At 37.1% G+C, this 27,861-nt stretch overlaps 1 protein-coding gene across 2 annotated transcripts; it reads right to left on the bottom strand.

The window, feature by feature from the left end:
- Positions 1 to 1,339: 1,339 nt before the first annotated feature.
- On the bottom strand, positions 1,340 to 22,782 carry LOC103697667 (protein VAC14 homolog). 2 transcript variants are annotated; one of them, XR_005512798.1, is made up of 20 exons: positions 22,311 to 22,782; positions 22,077 to 22,190; positions 21,852 to 21,917; positions 17,202 to 17,291; positions 16,938 to 17,057; positions 16,811 to 16,839; positions 16,569 to 16,711; positions 16,384 to 16,478; positions 16,026 to 16,112; positions 15,722 to 15,829; positions 15,543 to 15,634; positions 15,237 to 15,318; positions 10,042 to 10,107; positions 7,342 to 7,457; positions 7,038 to 7,158; positions 6,792 to 6,953; positions 6,577 to 6,705; positions 4,032 to 4,100; positions 2,015 to 2,202; positions 1,340 to 1,871 (listed from the first exon to the last, which is right to left on the bottom strand). XR_005512798.1 is itself a non-coding variant. In XM_039128963.1 (20 exons), the coding sequence occupies exons 1-20, from the start codon at positions 22,398 to 22,400 to the stop codon at positions 1,767 to 1,769; spliced, it is 2,160 nt and encodes a 719-aa protein (XP_038984891.1). In that variant the 5' UTR covers positions 22,401 to 22,781; the 3' UTR covers positions 1,340 to 1,766. The 2 variants fall into 2 exon arrangements, 1 of the variants encoding a protein (XP_038984891.1); XM_039128963.1 differs by having other exon boundaries at positions 2,015 to 2,290; positions 22,311 to 22,781.
- Between the last annotated feature and the right edge of the window lie 5,079 nt (positions 22,783 to 27,861).

The following is a 27,861-nucleotide window of genomic DNA, read 5'->3' as shown; positions in this document are numbered from 1 at the left end:
TTTTTCATAAAAGGGCAAATATCCTGCATGGAGCAACCTAAGCCTATTTCAGAGATTTCCTGGATAATGGTCATGTAAGAGCGCTTTTCAGTCACAATTAGCTTTTATCCTAGCGGCAAGATAGCATAACTATTAGCTAAAAGTGAAATCACACGTCTAAAACATCTTACTTAGCGAGTTGGGATTCGTCTGATGTGAGCTAATCGTTCATTCACGTATCAGCAATCGCTTCCGCTCCACCTCACTCTGTTTTGGACCGACAAACATGCAACTTCCTTCCATCAGTACTGAGATGGTGTTAGGATGACATACTCACACATGAATAGCCCAGTGGAGTTTTCCACGGGTTGGGGAGGCCCAGTGGGGGCTGCTACGCGGGTAGGGTTCTGCCCTTCCCCCTCCCCTCCTATTGGTTCACCAAAAAAAAAAAAAAAAGAACGTGCAACTTCATCACGAAGGGACTTGACATTCACAAAAAGACCATCATGCCCAACATGGTAGCATTTCTATAGATTACAAATCCTCCATAGATCACAGCAGGACATCCGTCTGTACGCATCCGATGCCACTTAGTTTCAAATAATAACTGAGATTTGATCGAGCAATAAAAATGTATGAAATTTCTAAAGTCATTGGTTTGGTAATTTCTGCTAGACAAGTGTCCGTTCTAGTCAGCTTCTTTTCCAATTCCGATTCCTAATTTTAATCGAAGGTCTCCGAGAAACTACTAGCAGATTTTTCACACCAGAGAAGGATGATAGTAATTTCAAAATTATACTTCAAAAGAATTGCTTTGGCCTTTCGCTCTCCAGAGAAGATGTGCCCCAACAAGATGGCGTCCATCATGCTCCTCGTGTTAACATATTTGCCTCCCTGAAGTTTCTCCATCTTCCAGCTTCAAACCTGGATTGCTTTTTCGAAGCTTTCTGATGCCTATACCATGACGTACCAATCATCCGACAGTAAGCAGACGGAACACCAAGCAACCAATTGTCTTCAGCAAAACTTTTTAATGTAAATATTTTAGTATAAATTGGTATCTCCATGCACTCGCCATTTGATTTCACTGCCTAAAAAAATTTCTTATTTGACCTTCATTTTGTAAGAAATCCACATCATAATAGAACATCAACCGCGAAAGGCATGGAGCGCTCCATGCCAATTCTTGGCCTCATTATTAGTCATTTATTGCAGCATCAAGAATGGGCAAAATGATAATTTGATTCCAGTGACAAAGGTATATCTGATTAACATGGATTACTCGAGATAATCCGCCTCCATAATCCTAAAACTCTGACTGCAGTTCTGTAACAAGAGACCAACAAAATGCAAACACGTATAGCAAAATAAATCAGTGAAGCTATGGTAATAATAATATGCAGTATCCCGAAACTCAAAACCACTAACTACAATGTACATTTCCTGACTGCTTTATTGGGATTGTTGAATCAGCTGAACAGTATAAACAACTGAATCTCCTCACCCAAATCCTCTGGCTCATGTGGCCTTCCATAAAAAAAATTACAAAACCACAGGAGCGAACTTGCCTAATAAATTATTAAAAAAAAAAAAGAATAGCTCACAAGAGTCCAGCTTATGCCATTCATCTTAATCCCTGCTGTCCCAACAGGACAAAATGTAGCAGACAACCAATATGATATATAATTTTACATTAACTGATCTCATGCCTTGCGCAGAAGATTTCCTTGAGATGCTGAGGTCAGTGCCATATGGCCAGACATGGTGACAAAAATAACCGGCAGGATTCAATGTTGCAACTGTCCTGGAATGCTCCAGTATGATCCAGAAGGGGAACGACTCGAGTCAGGAAGGTGTGAAGGTAGGCTTGATTCTTCCGATATTTGCATCTCCTGCACATCAGCAAACCAGTAAATTAATAAGCAGATATTTTTGGCTCCCCAATGTTTAAAGCAGCAAAAAAATAACGGATGAAATTTTGTTTAATCTAATGATGGATGGAGGAAAAAAAAGATCCTGAAGAAGCAAAACCAACCTGCGACCATGTTGAGGATGTCGAATTGTGCGGTTGCAGCTGTGTTTTGGCATGAATCCGATGTCGGTTTTGCATGTGCCCAAATTGCTGCAGCCTAGACGGAAAGTTGATTGCATTATAAATGTTTGCTGCATCCTTATTTCTGTTGCTGTCCTCCGTTATTTGTAGAATCTGGGAGTATGAACTTCCTGATGATGTATGCTTGAGCTCATTAGATAAAGAGGAAGAAGGTACAGTTTTTAATCGAGTCCGTAATATCTTGAAGGCCGCACTTTGCTGCATACATAACAAGAGCATACATAAAGCTGAAACAAGCAAGAAAAGTGGGCAAATGTAACAATTCATCTGACAAAGACCATAATGATATTCATATCCTGCGAGCCTATGATGAATCTCATTCGGTGTAGGAAACTGAGTGCATGCTAAACGTCTGATAACAACTTAATAAGACAGGTTTCTTCCATGAAATCAAAATTCTTCAGCTATCAGCCTGTGCTTGACATATCTCAATTCTCCACAACTTAATTTACAATCCTTTAAGCATAGTCTCCATTAACTAAAATTTCTAATAAACTATCAACAATCTGTTATCCAATAATCTTTGAGGTATCATGCTCAGACTAGTAATCTCTGGTTGAATGAGATTTGCTACAAGCAATAAGGTAGGTCTCATGCCCACCTACCGCTAGATTGATGTAAAGTTGCCTTGGTCAAGAATTTAAATACCACCAATAGATAAATGATTTCATGGTAAAACGGTGCTACATAACAGAAACATGGACTTGACACAATTAATTATCTCTGTTAATTACTCCACTAATTTTTGGGAAATTCTAGGTAATAACAAATTTCTATAAAAGTGCATAAATTTATATGCATATGCAATGGTTATATAGGAATAAAGTTAAACGCTACATTGGAATTATGGGATCTTTGAAAAAAGGTGCCCAAATTCAGTCTAACAGAGCAATATCTATGGAAATGAAAATGATAAAAGTTCTATTCCAAGTTGTTAGATAGAGATATGACAAGATGATCTATTTTGTAATCCTCAATACATTTTACAGAATAACAGAAAGATAAATGACGAAATATCCGTCAGAACCAGAGCTGGGTCAATGAAATACGCATTAAGCGAAAATTCTATTAAATGAAATATGGCCTGTAACGATGTACTCATAAGGTTCAGAATGTTGGGTGATAAAAAGGATCCCAGAAAACAGAATGAACTTGGCAAAGAAGAACATATCCATATGGATGAATGGTCAAATGTAAGAAGAACAAGCATATTGGAGAGGAAGTGAGAAAATTCACACCAATTCAGGATCATGTGATGCCGAACTAATTATGACAGTATATGCACGTGCAATAAAGACCTATAACAGGATCCAAAAAGATGCATTCAAGCATACGTCTAGGATCAAGAGAAACAAGGGAAAACTGGAATACCTAACTTAAAGTGGATATCAACCATAGGCAAGAATAAACATAATGAGGATTGATTTGGAAAAGCTTAAAGCAACATCAAATGTCTTATGATCATACACTAATGAATATCAAACAAAGCATGGGCCAGTCTATCAACCATAGGCAAGAATAAACATTAGTACATGTCATGTTGTATATCATGTCTAACCTGCTTAGAAAGGTAGGTAAAAATGACATAGGAAAGGAAGATAGCAACATCAAAAGAATTACAATACCGATAACAGAAAAGAGTTTATACTGCCTCCTGTGAAACAGAAGAAACCAAAAAGAAATCATGATCTTTTTAGCCGTAATTGGAACAGGGAGGGAAATAAATATACTTCACCAATTCTAAATGGATCAAGTGACCTCGTCTCAGAAAGACATAGAAAATATTTCTCTTTATTAACAAAGTAGCTTGTGACATTACAAAAAGAAGGAAACAGCTCATGAATTGGATACTTTCAACATGCGATGTTGGAGGAAAGAAATAGTGAGGAAATATATTATACTATTAAACAAAACCAACATAAATAACTAGCAGATGTACCTGGGGTAGCAACATCAAAAGACCATATAGAGTCTTTAATAGCCATGTATGTTTCCCAGGTTCAAGAAGCTGCAAAATGTTTAACAAAATTCATTTAATTTATCAAAGACAAAATTTCAAAACAAACCAATAGTGGCAATCTGTAGGCTATCTGTAGATTTGTTGAATTGACAATGACAAGTTATAGGAGGTTTTAAAATCAGGATATGATTCACTATAACAAGAAATTACAGGATAGAGATGCCTCAGTGTCGATTTCCTACCCAAGGCAACTTTCACCAGACAATTCATCTTGACTTTTCTAAGAAACATTACTTATAACAAACGTTAAAGATCCTTTAGGATAAACGAAAGACATGCGATCCAGTATATAGATAAGTGATGCACAAAAAAAGAAGATTATTTTTTTTCTGAACAAACAGCATTTAGTAAGTGAAATAAAGGTATGGGCACGAATGTGGCATATTTGTTTAAGAAACTCTCATTTAGATACTAGGTTTAGTGATTTTACGCCATTTTCCTGTTTAGGCCCATAAAAAATTTTATTCCAGTTATAATAGTTATATATAATCACAAGACAATTTAAAGGACTGCTATGAGGTGTAAAAGAAGTGTGTAAAAATTGAGGTATCGGCCCCCACTGATCACCGGCTGGTAGGATATATACTGCAGTATGGGGGCAGTGAGGGACCAGCATGAAGCCAGCTCAAGTGAGCACAAACCTTAATTAAAAAAGAAAAATCATTGTGCAATACAAGCAGTTTGCAATCTGGGGGTGTACCAACATTACCCTGAGCTGGTGCTTGGCTTGTACAGAACCAGTAGAGAAGATACTCCAACCACTGATGTAAAATAGAGAAGTGGTGCTACAACGGGAAATAGAAGAAACAAAAGGGGCTAATAATAATTGTAAGAAAAAAGAAAACTTGTTTGCGGCTAAACTTGATATAATTTCCATAATCCCTATCTTCCCACTCTTCAGATTTAGTTACAGCCCTAACTTTCAAGTATCACAACTTGAGCGGGCATTCACTTACAGCTTCATTACATACAATTTCAGGAAACCCAACAACGCACAACATATAGCTAACCTGACGGAACCAATTTCTTTGTGTATTGAATTACAAATCAAGAGAGATCGCGGATATCGTATGAAATCCGCAAATAACATCTTCAAGATATGGAAGCATCAAAAGTCTCTTCTTGAAGATATTATGGCCTAAGGTGCTGTGACAGCCCACCCCCCAGTCATTTCTTTAGCTCAAGGTTTAGAATTAGTTTAGTTATATCAATATCTATCTTATTCTAGGATGATTCACCCAATAATAGCAGCCCTAATCTTACAGATCTTTTTCTCCTGTTATGAATATATCATCCAAACAAGGACCGAATACATCAAAATGGTACTAATGCCAAGAGATCTAGCACCATGTCGACATATTCTGAATCTCTTAAATAGACAATGCAAAAAAGCAGTTATAAATTCACTTGCATTGATGGGAAGATGGAGGTACGGACAGTAGTTTCAGACAATCACCAAAGATCTTGATGGGGAAAAAATTATGCCAAACACCAGATACAGAGGCAAAACTAAGAATGTGAAAAGACTTGAGTTATATGCTGCTAACTTCACAAATGACAGCTACTTACTACAAATATAATGGTTAGGGATCTGATCATGGAAGATTTTATCATGAAAGAAATAAAGATCTTGAAGGATCCAGTAAGCAGAGCCCAGATAAGAGATTAGCAACAGAATATATTACATGATCTAAACATTTATTTAAGATCCATAGTGGTAACAGGACATTCAGTGACATGTTTGATCATGGAACAAGGGATCGCAAGCTTGACCTCAATAAATTATGTATCAAGAGACACGATTTACAAGAAAGATCCACAATGTCACCTCTTTCAAATATGCTGTCTCATGACCAAAGACCAATAGACACAGTTTACAAGAAAGATCCACATTTGTCGCCTCTTTCAAACATGTCGATCAGTTGAGGCAGCTAGAAGCTACAGTTCATCTAGATTACCTCAGGACAAGAGTCATTCAGCAAGATTCATAGTGGTAACAGGAGAATCAATGACATTTTCATCATGGTACAAGGGCTCACAAAATTGGCCTCATCAAATTATGCATCAAGTGCCCCACAACCAAGATCAAGAGAGTTTTACAAGAAAGATCCACATTTATCACCTCTTTTAAACATGGTGATCAGTTGACACAACTAGAAGCTACAGTTCATCAAGATTATCTCAGGACAAGATCCATTCAGCAAAAGCAAATGGCCTGGGAGGAGAATCCAAAAATGTAGGGTCTCAGAACCAATTTGCCAAAGAAAGACATTTGAAAAATCTTAGTTCTTTCTTGCCTATCCAGTCCAGATTCGGATTTGTCAACATATCAAAAAGGATAGTTTGCTGAGGTTGAAGAATTCCTTCTACAAAAACAAGGACCTTTCTACCCAGAAAAAAAAAAGGAATTGACTCATCAAGAGAGAAGAAACTGTATGCAATGAACCACCTACAGAGTGCATACCTGCAATCGTAGGTAAGCAAAGATTGGAGTCTCCAGCAGGCGGATCAACTTGTCCAGCTGCACCAAGAACTTCACATTTATGTCTTCTTCTCCCAGTGACTGAATTACAGAACTGGCATGATGGTACGCCTTTGGTGAAAGAAAGCACAAAGTCAGAAATTTAAGTATAAGGATTGGGGCAAGACACAGAACAGCCCATGGCAATATATGCTCACCTGGGCTAGCAGACACAAACTTATTGTTGCCATTGATGAATGGCACCAAGAAGAATACAGAGAAACAAATAAGTCTTTGCCGGAAGAGTTCACCAATGATTGCTTTAGTAGAGCTCGAAGCTCAGCCAATTCCGTTGACGTGAGTAAAATCAAATTTAAGGCCTGAAACATTAAAAACAGTTAAATTACCAAGGTTAATTTTCTTTGAAGAAAAAGCTAGTTATTGATCTCAGAAATAAAGAAAACCTGAACCATAGTGGATGCAAAATCCAAGTCATCTTCACCCTCTAGAATTGTAGAAAACTCCCGGTAAACCCGTTCCGCATCCAAAAGAACACAAAGTCGACGTACTATCAAAGCACCACGCCTGAAAATGTAGCAAATAAAAATTTGTAATTGGTACATTTTCCAAGTTATGCATTTCCATTTATTTTTCCTCCAGTCGAGATATGATAATTTTGATTCCGTTTCTGAAGGAATTGAATCAAAGAAATCCCATTGCAGCCAAAGATATAGAAGATGATACAAGAAAAGTGAAACAAAACCATACTTTTCAAGAAGCATGCGATCATTGCAAAAGTTATGGACTAGATAAATAACAAGATGACGGAAGTGTTGGTCATCTTTTGCGATACATGCATGCACTTCTAGCACCAACAGGACCACCTGCAAATAAGAAAATGCAGGAAAATTTTGATTGATTAGCAGTGAAGAAGCAACAATCACATGAAAAGTTTCAACTTGTAATTGAAATTTGGACTCATACTGTAGAAAGATGAACAGTCAACGAAGGATTTAAATGACAACAGCAGCCTTGTTCCCGGCCAGTGGCCAGCACGGCACATGCCATGCCATGCCATGCCGAAACAGGAAAAAAAAGAAGAAATGAAAGATGGATTATTTTGCTTGGTACCAAGCCGACCCAACCAAACTGGCATGGGCCAACGAGGGGTGGCAAAGGGTGATACCCTGCAATTGGTGCTCAGCACACGTGTAGAACCATCCAGCATGGACCAGCACTTTAAACCTTGTAGTCAATTATACTGTTATTGAGCCAGTGCACATGATGGTTTTAAATTTTACACAATTTTGATGAGGGTCGAGGGACTAAAGATGTACTGACCATAAATATACACAAATACAACACTGTAGTATTTGTCTAAAAGAAAGGAGTACTAGAACAGCACCAACAAATTAAGAGGATATCAGTACCAGAAAGAAACTAAAGGTCTCACATCTTGGACGAATTGTAGCAAGAGGGCTCAGGGTGCAAGCTAAAAAGGCATCAGGCATCTTTCACAAATGTCAACACAGTTGTGCAATTAATCCAGCAGACAACTTATTTTAGCTAAAATAGAACTTCCACCATTTGTAATTTCTACATTATTCATGCAGAAATAATGAACCAGTAGCAGCCAATAATTTAAATTCGAAAACCATGAAGGAAACCAAAGTAAACACATTTTGCAGTCCACAAGATGAGAAATGAATTTTTAGGATCATACCGTAGGCATTTTATTGTTGTCATTTAATAGTTAATTTTAAGTAACAAACAGTGGAAGGATTCAGCATTAAACAGTACAATTAAAAAGCTCACACTTGACGAACAAAAACTGTCCCAGAAACAAAGCAGAGGAGCACTAAGAAAATTTCACAGCACATAGATTTATTAACAACAGAAACACCAGAAAAAGTAAGCAAAGAGAAAATAATATTTCGACAGTTCATATGATTATCCTAAGCGCACCAAAATTCGATATCAGCTTTACCAATTTTGTTACTATATGTGATAGAACTCAGCAAAGGTTCGGCATTCAGAGATACAGAGAAAAAATGTGCAGAAATAATATAATATAGGTGCAATGCCAGCTTCACTTGGGGTAAAAAACAATACAAATATATATGTTGCAAGCAAAACATAATATAAATAAATGAAGTTAGACATGATATTGCAAAGAATCTAGTTTATATATCTCAAGCCTCAAGGTATGCTATACCGTACCGAACTGCATGGTATAGAGTATATCGTACCATACCAATTCGGTATCGGTATTGTTGTACGGAGGGCGTACCGATATTTGGTATGCCGAACCAGCCCCGTACCAAGTGTCCCGACACAGTAACAGCGTGGCACCGACATGGGACATGGTACTGAGAAGCAAACCTTGATATACATATATATATATATATATATAATGGAGGCTTAGCTTGTGCCGAGCTCTCCATTCACCACGCAATGCCTGTATTAATAATGTCATTACTATAGTTCTTTATTTTAGATAATAAGTAGGGCTCTTATATTTATTCTATTTATCTATTTACATATATTTAAAATGAAGGCTCATCTTGTGCTGAGCTCTCCATTCATCACATAGACGCCCGTATTAATAACGTTATTGATACGGTTCTTTATTTTGGGTAATAGCTGATACAAGAGGAAATTATGCCTATAACAATCATTTTTAACAGATTTATGTTATAAGTATTATATTTTTGTTCATTTAATGATAAATGAGTATAAATTATCATAGATAATGGAATAGCTTAGTATTCTAAATATTAAGTATCAACTATACTTATATAATTAATATAAGTATATTTGATGCTTGAAAATATTATCTAGCTAAAATAGATAAGATTATACTTATGTAACTTATCTAAATTGAAATTATTATACAGTTTAGATATTTGACGGAAGTTTTCACTTGGCCATCATTAAAGCTCATTGCTTAATGTGCAACAAAAATTTGGCTAATGAAGCCTTCTATTTAAGATTTGTTGCTACATTGTTATATTGCATGTCAAGAATAATTAGAAAAAAGGAGAAAAAAACATACCCCGCGCATCGCACGGGACCAATATTAGTGATGCTGGCATTAATGATGAGTTTTTCTACGAAGGCTCAGCTTCTGCATAGTTCTTCATTCGTTATATAGATACTGGTATTAATGATGTCTGTATTAATGACACGAGTTTCTGCTCAACCATCATTAAAGTTAGTTGATTAACGTGCAATAGAATCTCGGCTATTGAAGTCTCTTGCTTATTATAATTAATAACAATGCTATATTACATTCCAAGAACAGTTGGAAAGAGGAGAGAAAACTGTACCCTTACTAAAATACAAGTATCTCTGGCTCCTTATTCATAAATGATTACATGAATGCTGCATTATCTTGTTTCTGATAAACAAACAGCACCCAAAAGGAATATTAATGAAGCTGAACAAGACTATCTTCAAGAAATTTACCTCATCAGAAGGATCTGAAAGCGCACTTAGAAGGGAACCAAAGATTTCATTCAAATATGAAATAACCTGTTCCATATAAAGTCATGAATCACTTGAAGAGCAAAGTTCAAGTAACAGAATAGGTACATAGGCAGTATATTAAGTAGAATGGATCAAAAACATCAGAAAAAGCCATTTCACATGCAAATTTACAGATATGACCACAAGAGTATGCAAATTCACCAGCATAACCACCAACTCATCCACATAAATACGGATGTTGGCAACTGAAATGCACAAACTATAGCAAGGGCAGTGCACTTTATTTGAGACAAGCTGACAAGCATCCACAAGAACCTGAATTCATGCATATGTGCATGCATGACATGAAAATAAACACATGCCTCCGTGGTAACAATATTAACAATGTAGCGTACATAAGTATGACTGCGTACATGACAGGCATTCATGATCTCGCAGTCATTACTGTATAATAAAAAGTTTGGCAAAACACGAGCTGTAAAGGATCAGGTTAACATGACCCAAATCAAAGCAAACCCAGAAATGACCAGATCAGACCTGACTTGAGGGGAAAAAAATCAAATCAGGATCAAAATGTTAGGTGACTAAAAAATTAAAGAAAAATAAGAACAGGCACAAGGGCAACCAACCAAACTAATTCTAAATAATCCAAAAGATCTAGAATCTGAACCAACCCAGTCCAACCAGAAAAATGGAACTAAAAAATCATTAAGCAACCATCAAAAGCCAAAACTTAGACCATTTAGTACCACATGAATAGTGCCTAAATATGGTCAACCCTACAAAAGTAACCATTAAGCAGAAAGTTAAAAAGACTACACTGACGCACTAATATATACAATTGCATATAAACAAATAAAGATAGTTTCATCTTGCAGCTTTCAGGTTTGTCTTTAGAAATCCTCCCTAAGGAGCGCGCAGATGTGAAGGGACAAAAGATGACTCAACCCACTTTTATTAGGTAAGGTTCAGAACCTCTTCACATGCTCTCCCACCCAATCCACAAATAAAGAACAAAATATAAGAGCAAAAGTTTGACCCTAGGCCAAACTATTTACATTTTACAGCCTAAAAAAAAAATTGGAAGAAGCTAAGATTATACACCATAGAAGTAAAGATGTACCAATCTTTATATAAGATATCAAAGATTGTTCCACAGCAACTCATGCAGTTATGTTTGGGGAATTGGCAGATGGTGGCATAAAGTTTCTGACAAAATAGAAAACGCGGATAATTTAAATTCTCATCTTCATGGGTACTCAGACTAACTTTTTAGTTTTTTCACATATTTACCTTTTCTCAGCCTCCAGACTCTGGTATATGAGGTTTCCCGCCTTGAATTTTTTTCACCTAACCCTTACTCCTTTGAAATTTTTCCACATATAGCATTCCAACGCAACCACAAGCTCTTTGCCCTAGTTTCATGCCTTCCTATCCTATGGTTTGCTATATATTTTGTGCTTTCAAAGACATGCCGGAAGAATTACCGCTGCAGACTGCAGTATTAATTCCAGCCAAACCAAAACCATGTTCAACCCCTCCATAAGGAGCTAGAAGGCAAGAATGCTGCACCAAAATGCATATGTATGTCTGTGCCTGCATTGTTGGCATTGCTTTGCTAAATTCATCTTATGTGCCTATGCCCAGGTTACAGCCTAACAGTCTGAATGATACATTTTGTCAGAGCAATATGAAGTATTCCTTCAAGTCTCAACAGCATAACTCAACTACAATCCCCAAAAACTACCATTGCAACTTTAGTAATCCTGTTCTATTTCATCACACACAAGCATACATGCATATGTATGTTGAAACATATAGTACCCCACATATTAGCAGCCTAGGATTAAATCACAAAGTGAGCACATGCAGACACTCATAGAAACTTGTGGAATTCAAAAAGGGAATTCTCCAAAATTACTAGACACAACTAGCTTAAATATAAACAATCATGTCACAAGTATATTTATTTTAATTGATAAAAAAAGTGAGATAAATTAAATCGTACGAAGCGACCAATCATTGGAATCAAGTTCTTTAAGCAGCAGCCTCATGCCATGGCCATAAAACCATCAACGTCACATGTCAATCTAGAAGAACAAAGTCCCTTCTGTTTTCTCAGTATTTACGTGAAAAAGGCTTAGTCATGTCCAGTTATTGCTACTAACAAAGATGGATGTCAGGCTTAGATGGTCAATGGTAACAGGACAGAGCAGTCAAGAATCAGTTACACCAAGATATGAACTAGAGTATGTTTTCATCATTAATGATGAGGAGTTTGATCATCTAATATAGTTTTTGGCCTCATATCATCCTCATCAAACAAAAATGGCACCACAAGTACGAAATTCTACATGCATGAAAAGGTATACATATTCAACCATAGGAAACATGCATATCAATATTATAAACCATGACAAAGATTTTTAAAATTTATTGGAGTCAGCTTGGTAATTCCTTTTGAGGTTTGTACCAATTAAGAGCCAACTTTCAGGCAAAGTAAATCTTCTGTAAGTAACTGCAAACTGTTTCAATTTCTGCTTCTTTCACTTGCATATCCAAAATCCAACCCAAAGTGGAGCCAAATCCAATCTTCTAGCGCATGATAACACAAGTCAAACAACCACATTCAAAAGACTCTTCCCAACCAACTGGGAGTACTTTATATGAATATTTCATCTCCAATACCAGCAATATCTAAATGTTCTATCAAAGCAAGCTTTCTTAAAATTCTCACAAAATCTAGGTTTCGCCAATCCTTCCCTGCTTCTTTATCCACCCTTTATAAAAACCTGTGCTCCTTTTTGGCCAGCATTGAACATGGCCGTGTCAAAATCAACCCTGAATGATTTCAACCTCAACCTAATTCATTGGGTTTTTCTAGTGCACACATTCCTAATTTTCAAGAATGCATATCAACATTGTTCTCTCTGCAATAATCACCATATGTTTGGACAATCTTCATTGTCCAATACTCAAGACCCATAAAATGTCAATCATATGGATATATCCCTTGAACCTTTAGGCCATGTTACAATCGACTCATCAACTTATCATATAAACTGTATGGGAGAGCCAAATCACTTAGTTACCTCTTTTTGTCACTAATCACAATTGTCGCCTTAATTTTTAACTATAGATGTGTTCCATTTAATTTGCACTAGTTCTGACTTGTTTAAAATTTTAAATTTTAAATTATTTTTTTTTACTATAGATGTATTCCATTTAATTTGCACTAGTTCTCACTTGTTTAAAAATTTAAATTGTAAATGTTTCTCACTTAAATTCAAAGATGCATTGTTATTCTCAGCATATACATTAATTAGATATCACATAGCTCTTGAATTACACTATCTGGCACATCTATATCAAGTCTACAAAGATAAGAAGACACAATCTCTTATCTTTTCAGCTCACCACAATTAAAAACTTACATGTCTCACGGCAACTACTTTTTTGAGCTCAACATCACTCCCTCATTAAAATCTTTAATAAACTCAAGATAACCACATTGTTAACTTTAGTTCCTTGATGCCTAACAAATTAGCATTTGCAATACTCCTTACAATCAAGCCTCAAGTCAATAAATGGAAAAATGCACCAACAATTAGGGGAAAAATTCAGCACACTGTTTCTTTGTTTCACGGAATTATAACTAATATGATTTATGTAAGGTACAGAAATTCACTGTTAAACTGATCTAAATTACAACACAAATATTTAGGATCGGCTTGGTTTATTCCGAAAATTAGAAAATAAGAGAGCACTTTACTTGTAATTTTAGTAGATATGACTCATTCTAGAGGCATTTGGAACATTGCAAGCTGTCATCCAGGGAATGTGCTCTAACTTGAGCATGTCAATAAAATTTTACTAAACAATTTATATGGAAGGTAAAAAAAAAGTTGGAGAGAAGGTTGCCTTAGCATTTGACAAGATAGCAAGGAGAATCTACCTAGGTGGTATTTAAGATATGAATATAATTGGTGCCAATTCAGACTCAAGCTTTAGAAAATGCAATTGATTGTCCATCCGTATCATTTCCTTGTCTCAAATGAGTGGATATGATCGGTTACAGAAATATTTTAGTTTTCCCCACACCAGACATGTTTGTGTTAAATCCATTCTTGAAAACAAACCCTCCTAGCCAATGTATGGAGAAATGAATGCACACTTCTCTTGCAACAAATTTCATTAAATTAAATGGCCCACATGAGAGACAGAGAGAGAGATGAAAGCAACCAAGCATGACACGGATCTTGATATTCTGTCAACAAAAAGGTAACAATGTAAGAAATGGAAGGAAGGGAAGTGGGGAGGGAGCAGCCTATATCAAGCCCTCATAATGGAATTGTTACCTCCTCAGACCAAAGTAAAAGAGTGGACTTAATGTTTCTAAGAAGTTCTTTCAACAGCTCATCTACCCTTTTAGAAAACCTTGTTATTTCACTCTTGCAAACTTTTCTAGCAATTTGTATGTGGCACCGAATACTAAGTAATTTTTCCTTCTCCTTTCTAAATAAAAGCCATTATAAAGGCCCAGGATTCTACTTAATTTGGACAATCGGCCTTGCAGTTCTTATACAGCGCTGTATAAACAGAGTGGATCTCTTCTTTCAAATTGTGCAATAGTTGAGTATATTATTATTTGTCTTTTCTTCATTTGGTTGAAGCTCTATTATCCGAACCCTTCGGTATACCCTAAAACACACACACTCAATATTTAGAAATGCGTATTCCTACGACATTTGTGCATGAACCATATGAAGAAATTTTTAAAGACTAGAAGGATTCGACACATAGATACTTACACACTTATACGAAAAGTCCATATAACATAGGTTTAAAGTACCTTCTCTGTACGTTATAAGAGTTCACACAACTATAACATCTTCATTGAAATCAGATGGTGCCAACGTTTCCAGTTAAAAATATGAACAAACAAAAAGGTTAAAAACAATACTCACAGATTATGCCCTGCAAAGAAAATGAGTATTTGTAGAGTTTCCAGTTTGCAAATACAAAGAAATTCAAAAATCATTTCTTCTCAGTTAAGCATATAAATGTCAATCAATCACAATAACTAGAAGAAGTAACATAAGAAACCCTAAAAATTTATACCACCTGCATACAGACACAATTTTTTCATATAAATTCTTTAAATAACCAATTACCTCAGTTCGATGCCGGGCTAAAAGAGTTGCAATCCAATGCAATGCTTCAATTCGGGTAGCCTCCCATTCATTAGTTAATTCTCTGATAGGAAAACGCGACAACTATCACATGATCATATAATGGCTAGTCTATTTTAAAATGATTATTGCCCCAAAAACATATAATAGCACAAAACAAGAAACACTTCCTGTACAGCTTTCTCCTGTTGCTCATTTAAAGGCACAAGGGGGTATATTAACACATGAATTGTAGAGGCATAAGTAACCTTTAAACCTATCTGTTTCCCAGGTGACAAAAAAATGCACCTCCTTGCAATAGAGAGGATGGCTCCTATATCAAATCCCTCAGCCGGAACAGCTCGAATGGCACGAAGCTCTTCGTTGGTTTCACGAGCAACCTGAGCACAAGAACAAAAGACTGATAACAAAATACCAAAATAAGAAACTGTTGACTGCAATTGCAACAAATAGAGAAGTAATTTTACCACTCTAATCTTCTCCTCTTTATCAGATATGCAAGGTAATATAGCTCCTAGAATATCTGCATAGTAAGGAACAAGCTGGTCTCCACCAAGTTTTACAAATTCATTTATCTGCATCATTAAATAGGCAAAATGAAAAATTGTAAATTATCTATCCTAATACCAATAATAGGTAACAAGATAAAGGGGAAAAGGTTAAATGAAATTTTATCTTGTAATAGTTGAGAAACTATTGCCATTAGTCAAGAAACTACATTTCAAAAAACATAGCATGACTGCTACAGCTCTAAAAGGAACTTAGCCTTACCCATGTGATAGCTGTCAACCGAGTAAATTCATCAGGAGAACCTGCCCTCTGTACCAATATCTCAGCCATACGACCATAGTCTACATTCTTCATAGCATGCACAGGTCAATTAGAAATTAAGAGGCAATTGAACCATATCTTGTACTTTCAGAGCTTGATCAACTAAGTAATATTGCTCCAGAAAATTTATCTTTTGACAAAGAAAGAGCATCTACAGAAATCTTAAAAAAATATTGGAAATAAGTTGATGCCTGAATAGAGCTATAGGGGAAAAGGATCAACAAAAAGAAACTTCCGATCTATTTTAGCAAAAAAATTCCTCATGAACCACCTTTCATCTAGAGAACAGAAGCCTTACTGGAGAATTCTTTATTTCTTGCAGAAATTCAGAAAGTGCACAATCGGCTTGTTGACGTATTTCATGACTGGAATCACTTAACATGTTGAACAAACCTACAAAGGATGAATCATTTGTGTAAGATTGTGTTCAAAAGGTAGAAGCACAAATAGTTTGAATGGACACTTCTTACTTCAGAAAATTACCATCAAGAAAATCTGGAAGGAAACCAAGCATATCAATATCTGGAACACTATCCAATACGGTAATCCATCCCACCAAAAATTGGCGTACATAAGGGTTGAGTACATTCATGCGCTCTCTCAAAAGCGGTATAAATTCTTCTATGCTTTAAATACATAAAGAAGATGATATGGTCGTGTAAATACATATTCAGAAACAGGCATTCATTATTTAAAACTTAAACAACTAAGGCCAGATAGGGCACCTGAATTGATCACTCTCGGTTACAATATCCTGGTTATCATATTCAATTACATTACAATTCAAACATTAAAAAAATATAGCTTGAAATATTTTTCTTATGGAAAAAAGAAATCAAATTAATATCTTACCTTTACAAGCCTGTCTAGGAGATGAGCAGCACTCTGCACGTTAGCATCCGAGTCTGCTGAGAGCTTGCAAAGTGCATCAAATATCTTATTGAAAAATATGATGAAATCTCCTCTGACAACCTGAGAGATATAGACAGATAGAAAGTGTAAGAGCGAGAGAGAGAGAGAGAGAGAGAAGATTAAGGTCCCAATATGAAGAATACACTATTCTTCTAACAGTAGTAATAAATTCAAAGCCATCACAGTCGATAGGCCCATACGTACCTTTGCTATGTTATACAACGCTTCACAAGCATAGAATCGAACTCTGCTGTCTTGATCAAGAAAGGAATTAAGTACAGGCGGTACAATTTGCTGGGAATTGAGTACAAGAAAAGATGTACTGTAAAATCTTTCATATAGAAAATCAAAGATCATCCACAAAATCTGAATTAGATGAAGTAAAAGGGCATGATAAATCAGAAAAGGGAGGATAGATATTATCTTTATATCAAAACAACATGCACACAACTTACAAAATGACTCCTACTTTTCATATTCATCTGAACCAATGTAACCAAAAATGCTTTTTGCGATGTAAGTTTGATACATCAGAAAAGAACAAGTAATGATTGAAAAGTTATATCTTTGCCCACTATTAGGGTTTCTTTTACGCCCCTCTTTTCAAAGGCAGATTGACAAACTTCCTATTAGCAGATCTTCATACGCGAACAATACGTGGTCCAACCCTCCTGATCTCTCATTTTCATTATTTACATTAATTTACTGTTTAGCCTAATTGATAGCACATTGTTTCTAAATATACATATACATCCATAATTTACATGTTTTAGACACAGATTGATAAACTTCCTATTAGCAGATCTTCAAACATGAACAATAAGCTGTCCATCCCTCCCAATCTGTCATTTCATTATTTACATGTATTTACTGTTTTGCCCAATTTAAGCACGTTGTTTATAAATATACATATACATCCATAATTTCCATGTTTTAGATACATTTGCACTTGTACTCTTTCTTGCATTACTTGAACTATAGAACTCAATAGAATTCCAAGGTATTGAATCTAAACACATTTAAAAAGCCTCACTAGTTAACGGTTATTTTCCTTCTTGCAAGCATCAAACCCATTAAGTGCGCGTTTGGGAAGCTCCCACCGGATCTAACGAGATCATCCTAGAGAGAGAAGGAGAGCAGGAGACACAAAGAGTAGAGGGGTCATTAGTGTCGATCCCTGCACTATAGAAAAAAAGCCTCCTGAGGTCTTTTTACCCTGCAGGGATAGCATCGCAACCCATTGCCATCTCCCTCTCTCCCACCCCCAAACTCTCTTTTGGGATGATCCTACCAAATCCAGCAGAAACTTATAAAACAAGCCTTGAGGAATTGAATAAATTATATCTAAGAACTTTTTTTGGTAATTTGTTAGGTATTGAAAAGCAGAAAATGAGGATAGTTTTTACTTCTTAGAGACCAACACCTCAACGATAAGAAGTTTTACCTAGTCACTAGGTTGAATTTAGCAAGTTCTAGATTTTTCTTGGTTCCAACTCAAGGGAATCCAAATTATGTATATCAATGATATTAGTGAATTTTCCCAAAAAAAAAAACTTTTCTTGTAGTGGATCTCACATCCCATTTTTCCTCCACCTTCTTCATCTTCTTCATCTATTTTTTTCTATATTTTATGTTCCTAGCCAAATTATAGTCGTATACACAAGGTTGCATCAATCTAATAAAAGAGTAAATCATTCTTGTGGTCATCATTTTCATGGTCAAAAATGATGGCTCTCCGCATAAGAGACATGGGCGGCTAGTCAATTGAAGTTCAAAAGCTACTTGAATAACTTAATTGCCATAAGGCCATATGCCATAATATCCTTTGACGTATAAATGCGATAAATAGACTCCAATAACCATGCCATATATATTTGCTTGCCTAAATAGAAGCTCTTTCTAAAAGAAATGGAATTGCTAATTCCACGAAAAAAAAATTTCATGTTGGATCGAATCAGGGTATGCTGAGCCGGCCCGTACCAGCTGGTTCAATCCGCACTGGACCAGTCCGGTCCCTGACCGATCCGGTTCGGCTGTGGAAAACGGTTTCGGCCCTTGAAAAATGGTTTCCGCCCCTATGAGGCTGGAACCGAGCGGTTTTGCTGCGTACTGGTGCGAACCAGACTGGGAACCGCGCCGGCGAGTTGGTTCCCGGCGCCCATGCGCGGTTCCCCGCGCCTGCGCGGGTTAGCGGGCCCACGCGGAGCAACACGCGGGAGGATATTTAATGCCACTATGTGGCATTTAACGTGGGGCGCACACGCTTTCACCTCTCTTTCGGTTCGATACTGGTTTAAACCGGTCCAAACCGAAACCGTACCGGTCCAGTAAGCGACTGATACGCCTACCGGTACCGGTACAGCGTACCCTGAATCAAATAGCTCAATCCTTTGATCTTGCTCCACCTAGGTCTTGGCTATAGATGAAGAGAGAGATTTTCAAGCAGACATGGGACAAAATGCAGCTAATGTGGTGTCAAAAGCTCGAGACTACAAATAAAAGAAATGATAACCAATCACCACAAATCTGATGGCTAAAACTTAAAGCCCAATAAATGAAGACCCAATCTAGAAGGAAAAATCCAAAAGTCAAGGATCTTTCGATTGGTCAAAGATAATCCCGACAACATACACGATGGATAAACAAAAAAGAGAAGGCAATTGAATCAACAAATTTGGAAGTCGGAGGAACCATCCATTACAAACTCATATACGGATTTGTGAAAAGAATTGGCAGAAGATCCCCGGAATAAAAGGCAACCTGTTCCGTAGCCGGTTTTTTCGGACGTTTTCTAGAATTAGAAAGAACCGCTATAATGACCACCACGTGCGTTTCATTTTCTTCGATCTTATCTTTGATTGTTTTTTATGAAGTCACATCAGGAGCTAGTGCTTGCTATCTCAGAATAGCTCCATGGATCTCATCCCGAGGCTACCGCCATTACAAAGTCTAGAGAGGGTCAAATGTATGCAGCCGAACCCTCACATGCAATGAGACTATTTCTATGTTCCGAACCCATGATTTCTGGGTCACAGTGGAGCAACCTTACCATTGCATCAAGGCTCAACATTCATCCATAGACTAAGAACAACTAATTGAAATTAAGGACATTAGAAATCCACTTGATGATTCATTAGCATGGTAAAGTCATCAAGTTGACAATCAAGATCGAAGGCATTGAATATTATAACTATCTTTCATATGAAGAGCCTATTGCTGACTCATTGTTGCATCCTTATCGGGATCAAAATTCTTTTAGACAAAGATATGATAATTTAGTCACAACAAAACACTTATACCATCTTCAAATCACAGCAATGCAAGCCGAGTTCATCAACGACCTCAATACACAATCAACGTAATAAAAAGAAAATATCATAAATGGGGAGCTAGATCTTTTCCATTTTGGTGAATTATAACAATTAAAAAAGGAAATTCGGATATATCTTCTAGTCTAGTAAGTCTCAAGATAAAGAGTTTGCAATTTAGTTCTTTAAAGTAATTTTTAGTAACAAAAGTTAAACAAGTCTTCTAATGACCTAATTAGGTAATAGGTTGAATTAGTCATCTCATCAGAGAAGTGTTTTTATTTATTTAATTGCCACTGTGTATCAAGCATGGGAAAGATCCATCATGCTTATCTTTTAAATTTGTTTCAAAAGACAAGGCTTACGTAACATTGCATCAGCCATCAAGCTAGCGCTAAGAAATTAATTATAAGACCCATAGCGTTTGGTGCGGCAAATGAAGATAACAAGAGGTATAACCATATGCACTTTAGGCTTCAAACAATTCAAGTTGTTCATGAACAGCTTGGTATTGGCTCACCAATAGATTTATTTGGGCTTTGTTGAGCTAGAAAATCAGTCAAGCTCAAATTCTAAAGCTCAGTTCATAGACAAACCAAGCATGGAAAGTGGAGGTCAAAAGGCTTGTTAACATAAATGGAAGCTGAGCTTGAGTCGAAAAGAAGCTTAGCTCAAATCTCCTATGACCCAAGCTTGAACAACTTTTGTTAAACTTACTGGAGCTCAAGGTGAGCTTGGTCAGCCCTTTTATATAGCGAGTTGAGCTTGGTAACCTACTACTTGGCCTGGCTCAGCTCATTTGCACCCCTAGCATTCTTGCATTGTTTCACTTTGTCATTTTTTTTCATTGAAGGGTATTATTGCCTATATATTCCTCTAAGGTTCTAAATACCGATGGGGCAGCAAATTATTCCACCATCCCAAGTGTTTGGGATGGGACACCATCCCGACGCTCACACGGGATGAGTCTGGAAATGGACCAGGATAGGGACATAGGGAATCCCATTCCCCATGAAAATCGGGATGGCTCCATCTCGTGGTATTCATGACCTTGTATTCCTCCTCATTTGTACCCAAGTATTTTAAGTAAAATATGATGCATTAATTATACATTTCACTCTCAAAGTCAAAAGCTTTAAATCTTTGTTTCTCGTTATTCTTGCCCATGTCAGTTTAGATGGAGCAATTCAGGTATTTAGCACCTCCTCAACAACTGTAGCATGCAACTTTACAGGCTTTGGACCATAGATTATCATTTGAGAGTTCAAAATATATGGGAACAATCAATCAAATATCTCAAAAAAAAAAAATGCTAGAGTTTTATCTGGTCATCATCATATTTTTCTTTTGAACGTGTCCTGCATGCCCGCTACTTCACATGTACAGCAGAATATATTTTCTATATCAGCTCCTTGGAATAATTAAAAATCTTGCTCACAATCAACAGCCAGCATAGGTGATCAGCAGGATCCAGGTATCCTAGAGTATAAAAAAGAAGTGACATCATATGTACTGCATGTTTCATCAACTTTGTCTTATTACTAACCTCAAGATGCTGAGAAGCTTCTGTTGCCAAACCAACAGTAGCTGCTGCAAGTCCTATTAACCCACCCTGCGAAAAAAATATACAGTATCAACATTAAAGAATAAGATAAGACAGCAAGAACCAACAAACTTAGAAATTTCCAACTTGGAACAAAACAAAATAAGAAAATGACTAATTTCGACAAAATTGAAGTTCATATTCCAACAATTCCATCATCTAACAGACCTTCCTATGATTCGCCTGTGAGGAGGACGTGAATTCTGTGGTCAACAGCTTGATCACAGCTGCTATCTTGTCATGCTCTCCCGCAAGTGTCAGTTGCTTCACGATACCTTCGATCTGTTTTCGATTATTTTATTCCCAAGTTCATGCCAAAGAAACAACCAACCCGAAAAAAAGATAGAGATATATGAAGATCGAGAGCTGGTAGGAAGATCCGGATGGAGGGGGCGCGGATACCTCAAGGGCCGCATTCTTCCGCTTCTCGTAGAGCTTATCTGCGAGGTTCCTGAGAACGGCCGCCGGGATTACGGACAGAGCGTCGGCCATGTCGCCGGGAAGGGCCCACCGGAGATCCCTGGGCTATCTGTCGAGAATCGTAACCGAGCGGCGCCTCCGGACCTCCTCCCACATCGCCGGACCAAACCCCGTCAGATCGAGTGCTGGAAACCGCCGGAGCGCCTCCGCCAGAGGGCAACGCGGGATCGCGGGGAGAGGAATCGACAAGGAGACCGGGAACCCCGGAGGGAACTCAGAAACCCTAACCCTAGCCCTGAACCAAAGTTCTTAGCGAGGGGCGGAGGAGACGATGCAAAGAAGGCTCGCAGACCTCTTTTTTTTCCTCCTGCTCAATATCTTTCGATGTTCCGCAAAATTTCTTTCCTTTTCTCTCCCACGTCGCTGGTCTTCGTTCACCGTCGCAAGTGGCAGTAACAGCCACGCGGTGTAATCGACGGGCGTTTTTGCATAAAAGCCACTAAATGTTTTCCAATAGCAAAAACCTGCTTCTATGGAGAAACGAATTCGAACATTGACTTAGGAAAACGGGGGTATTTGCTTTATTTTGAAACGAGGGAAACGCAAATGGGACCCGACGGTTAGCTTGAGGGTTCGGTGGGACTGGTGGCGTCACTCATGGGGGTGATTTACGTTTTAGTCCTATTTCCTTTAAACGATGATTACGAGGTCCAAAATTTTATCCGGATGGGGATGCCCCGAGCAATTGCCGAATTCTGCCGAAAGTTAGCTTGTTTCGGTGCGACTAGTGAAGGGTAGTTTGGTCAATGAGCTGTAGAGTAAGAAGTGCTTGAATGAAATGCTTGCGAGAAGCTTCTTAGAAATTTCGTACGAGTGAAATAAATACGCCATCCTCTTCATGTGGCGTGCATGGGAGGATAGGTAGGACAATCAATGCACAATATTGGATGATAAATTAAAAACCCTAGATTTTGATGTTTTTCAATCTTATAAAATGTTTCACAAATATCCTCATATTGAAGGCATTAATCTAAGCCTCACGTGGCTACTTCAAAAAATCTCATATATCTGACCCCATTTTCCTTCCCAACTCTACCGGTGCTTCTCTTAAAAAATGTATATTAAAAATGACTACATTTGTTGTTAATTTTTTGCCATGTTTAATACCAAATGAGATGAGATCAAACATGAAATTATATGAAGAGATGAATAGAGAGTGAAGGGGATATCTACCTTGCTATATATATGCATACGGTTTTCTAGGATTAGTAAACCAAACAAAAATATTTTCACGATGGTCTCTTATATATTCATATACACCTACAAACTCTTGTACTATGATATGACGTGTGGGCGCATGTATTTTTTTAGAAGAAGTATTGGAATAAACATTAAAAAATAAATATAAAATTAAATGTCAATGAAAGATTTCGAACCATTAATCTTATGGTTTAAGGTACATAATTGTAACGAGCAAAAATGTGAGTTGGAACGGCAAACTAATACTAGGTGAAGTGAATAAAAAGTTTCAATTTAATGGTGGAATAAATAATGCCATTTAATATATGATAAATATGTATCTATCCACTTTTACGTTTTATGTAGCCGAAGTATTGCTTGCGTGATGAATATAACCAGCTCTATACCAGAATAAAGTAGAAGAGAACTAATATCCACTCAATCTCAAGATACGTAGCCACATAAAACAAATAGTTATACGAGGAATGGGGCCAAAGTTAAAGTAATGTTCTTTGGAAAACCTAGGTGCATCGTGGTTTAGGAAAATAAAGAAGGCCTCGAAGTCTAATATGTATATATTGGATTTTGAGGCCGCTACTAAATACATAAATACATAAAGATTAGTATTTAGACATGTGAAATGCATGACCCAAAAAAAATAAAAATAAAGACATAAGTATGAAAATGAACAGATCTTTGCTTGAAATTTTGCTTCCATGAATAATTGAATTATTTTTTCAAGCATTTTTTATTATTATCTAAGATCGATTGTTATAATGAAAATTAAAATCAAGTGGATGCTTGAGTTGTTCGGATGGACATATGGTTCAGGTATTGGATTAAATAAAACTATATGAAAAATTTTAATATTATTTTATATTTTTACTAATCTATATTTAGTTTATTTAATAATTTTAATTTTATTTTTATCTCTATGTTAGATTAATGTAAACTCTTTAATATCTATTTTTTAAAGTAATTTCTTTTGAAGAATAGAAAGTCCTCATGCTTTTTTTAACCTTGTCAATGCCACTTCCTTTAATATAGATTTGAAATCTAATGATATTCTTAAAGTAATCACCATGTAAATCTCCCAAATCCTCATGTAAATTAAAAAACAACTAAATATCAGACACACCTTTCCTTTCCTCTAATCATTTAAGAAATCATATTTTTGAGAATAAGAAAAAATAATCATAGCTCTTCAAATGCATTGCAAGTGTTATAGTTTAGTAATATAGCATAGATAGATATGCATACATTAGTATTGGCATAAGTGGAAACTATTATCATATCCAGGGTCTCCAGGGAAAGGTAATGAATAACTTTTGTATTATGTGGGGTTCATTTGTCATTAGAATCCATAGTTATGCAAGAGAGCGCAAAGGATCTTATTGATCTAGAGCATAGTTATGCAAGAGGGCGCAAAGATATTTGTATTCAAGCGCATCATCACATGCAAAAAAATTACTTTCATTTTCTAGTTAAATGAAAAGTGGACAAGAAAGAGCTAATGGGCTCAGCTTCATGGTCCATTGCATGATCTTAGTTTCTTTCTGTGTTATGGCATGGTTTTATAAATCACTATTTTTCTCCTTTAGGTGTAAGATATGGTTTTATAAATTGCTAGTAGATAGAATTGTTGTCAAGAGAGGGTTGACACCTATTTTAATTGCTACTATTTGAGGAACATGGCCTCCATCTCCTCCATGGTCTTCTCAACGAGAAAGTCTTAGATCGACTTTATGCAGCTGGTCATATGGCTCGAAGCTTCTTTATTTACTTTCATAGATCCCACAATTCTTTCTATAAGGAAAAATATAATTATCTCATCTTGCTCTATGGTGTTTTCTCCAAACCTAAGACTATTTTTTGTATTCTAAACCTTCTTGCTTTCGTAACATCCCGTGATTTCTATATAAAAAAATTCATATCCAGTCATGATCGTCCATATATGGATGCACATAGCACATGCACGACACCAGTTCAAAAGAATATATAAAAGCTTTTTGTTTCTAATATGATTGTTTCTAATATGATCTAGATTCTTGGACTTTCCATTATATGTATATGTATACGCATGCATGCATACATACATACACACGCGCATGCATATGTTTAAAATAAATTGATGAATAAAAATAAATTACAATTATCAAAAGAACCTCACTTACCCCTCCTTCCATGGGTTCATATTACTTTTTATAAAATCATTATTATGATTAAACTTCATATCCTATATATGATTGACTTTATTTCATATAGGGTGCAAGCTATGAGGAATGTTGTTTTGTTTAGACTGGACGATAGCTTTTTTTAGAACTGTTTAAAATATTATCTTTCAATATATTTCATTAGTAAATCAAGTGACACTTTGGCTTGCAACTTTGATCGGCAAAACATTCTTGATATATTTGTTTTATGATTTCATAATCTAATAGTGTTAAAGATATATAGTAAATTTTAGTAAATACAAATAAATTTTGGTTCAATTTCTATTTTTTTAAAAGGAAAATAAGAGCAGCACAAGAGGGAAAGTGACATTGAGGTATCAAGTCACATTATTTAAAGGAAGAAAATACCTTTTTTTGGTTGAAAAAGAGAAACAAAAATCTTTGCAGCCATCCGAGTCGGCACTTGTATAGGACTAGTTTAGCAGTTTACCAAGCTTATACAAGAAAGTCGGCAGCATACCACAACCCAATGTCTGCGCATCTTCTTTTTTTTTTTTTTTCGGCTAAAAACGGAAGTATCATACATTATATGTACATATACATCCAAAAAAGTCAAAAAATAGTACATCACGGAGTGCACTGGGCAACTCCGCCTCTCCTATCCAGAGATGGTCCTTCGAATGGTTGGCAACAAAAGAGGCCACCCAATCTGCAGCTTCACTTGCCTCTCTAAACACGTACTTCATCTAGAGTACCATCCCACTACGGATCATGGCCCGGATATCTCTCAGTAGTGGATGATAATCACCGATCCCTCTAGAAACCCGTAGGATCCACCTAATGACCGTCGCCGAGTTATCCTCCAGAAGAACCTCTCTCTCTTGCAAGGCACGCCAAATGTAGCACAAACCAGCCCAGGCCGCTCTCAACTCCGCTCCTGGCACCGAGGTGTCAAACAATTGGGAGCCCCAGCAACAATCATCCTGAAGTCCGGGCTCCTAACAACAAAGCCCGCCCCACCCTTTCTACCTCCATTTAGAACGTATTCATTGAAATTGATCCTGAGAAAATTCAGAGATGGAAACTCTCAGGTAAAAAATATCAAATGGGATACTCCACAAATAAATGAGGAGCTTTAGATATCTCGAGCTGTTAAAGATCTATCGGATCGGGTCAGAGGCCTCCACGTCTCTTTGCAGTCAACCGAGCCGTTATTCAGAACTCAGCACTTTAAGGGACTAATATGCCAACTTAATTAACGGGTGGTTCTATATACACCCCCCCTATTGCTAAGGACACCCCCCAAAAACCAAAAAAAAAATACCCAAACTAACCTTTAGTGTAATTACCATATTGCCCTTGAAATTTTCTCATACACCCCCCTTCCTCCTCCTCCGTTTCGTTTTGAAAAGAAAAAAAAAAAAACACCCCTCAAACCCCCCTTAAACCCCTCGATCCATTTACATCGTTTAGGCGATCTTTGAAGGAGATTTAAGCCCCATTCGAAGCATGGACAAGCAACTAGTGATTTGGGACGAAGAATCGGCCGCAAAGGTACGTGTTCCACCTTGTTTCGAAATTTTTTTTTTTTCACGGTTCGTGCTCCGTTCGGCACTGGATCGCCGAACAAAAGGCTTCTGTTCGGCTGAACAGTGCCGGACAGAAGCCTTCTGTTCGGCACTGTGCAGCCGAACAGATCTGTTCGGTTGAGGGTTGCCGAACAGAAGGATCTGTTCGGTTGAGGGTTGCCGAACAGAAGGCTTCTGTCCGGCACTGTTCAGCCGAACAGAAGCCTTTTGTTCGGCGATCCAGTGCCGAACGGAGCACGAACCGTGAAAAAAAAAATTTCGGGAGAAGCCGGCGAGGTGGTTCCGGGAGAAGCCGGCGAGGTGGTCGGAGATCGGGAGAATGCCGGCGACGAGAGGGAGAAGGGGGAACGGGGGGGTTTTGGGCGTTGGCGAGGTGTTTTGGAGGGGAAGAGCGGGGTGGGGGGGTTTGGGGGGTGTAGAGAGCAATTTAGGTGAGGGGGTGGGGAGGGTGGGGGGTAATTTAGGAATTTTTAATTTTTTAGGGGTGTCCTTAGCAAATGGGGGGGTGTAGAGAGTATTTAATTTTTTTTT

This window comes from Phoenix dactylifera, chromosome 8 (genome assembly GCF_009389715.1).
Source record: "Phoenix dactylifera cultivar Barhee BC4 chromosome 8, palm_55x_up_171113_PBpolish2nd_filt_p, whole genome shotgun sequence".
NCBI lineage: Eukaryota > Viridiplantae > Streptophyta > Magnoliopsida > Arecales > Arecaceae > Phoenix > Phoenix dactylifera.
The sequence above is the reverse complement of the archived record's forward strand: the minus strand, read 5'-3'. Positions and strand labels throughout refer to the sequence as shown.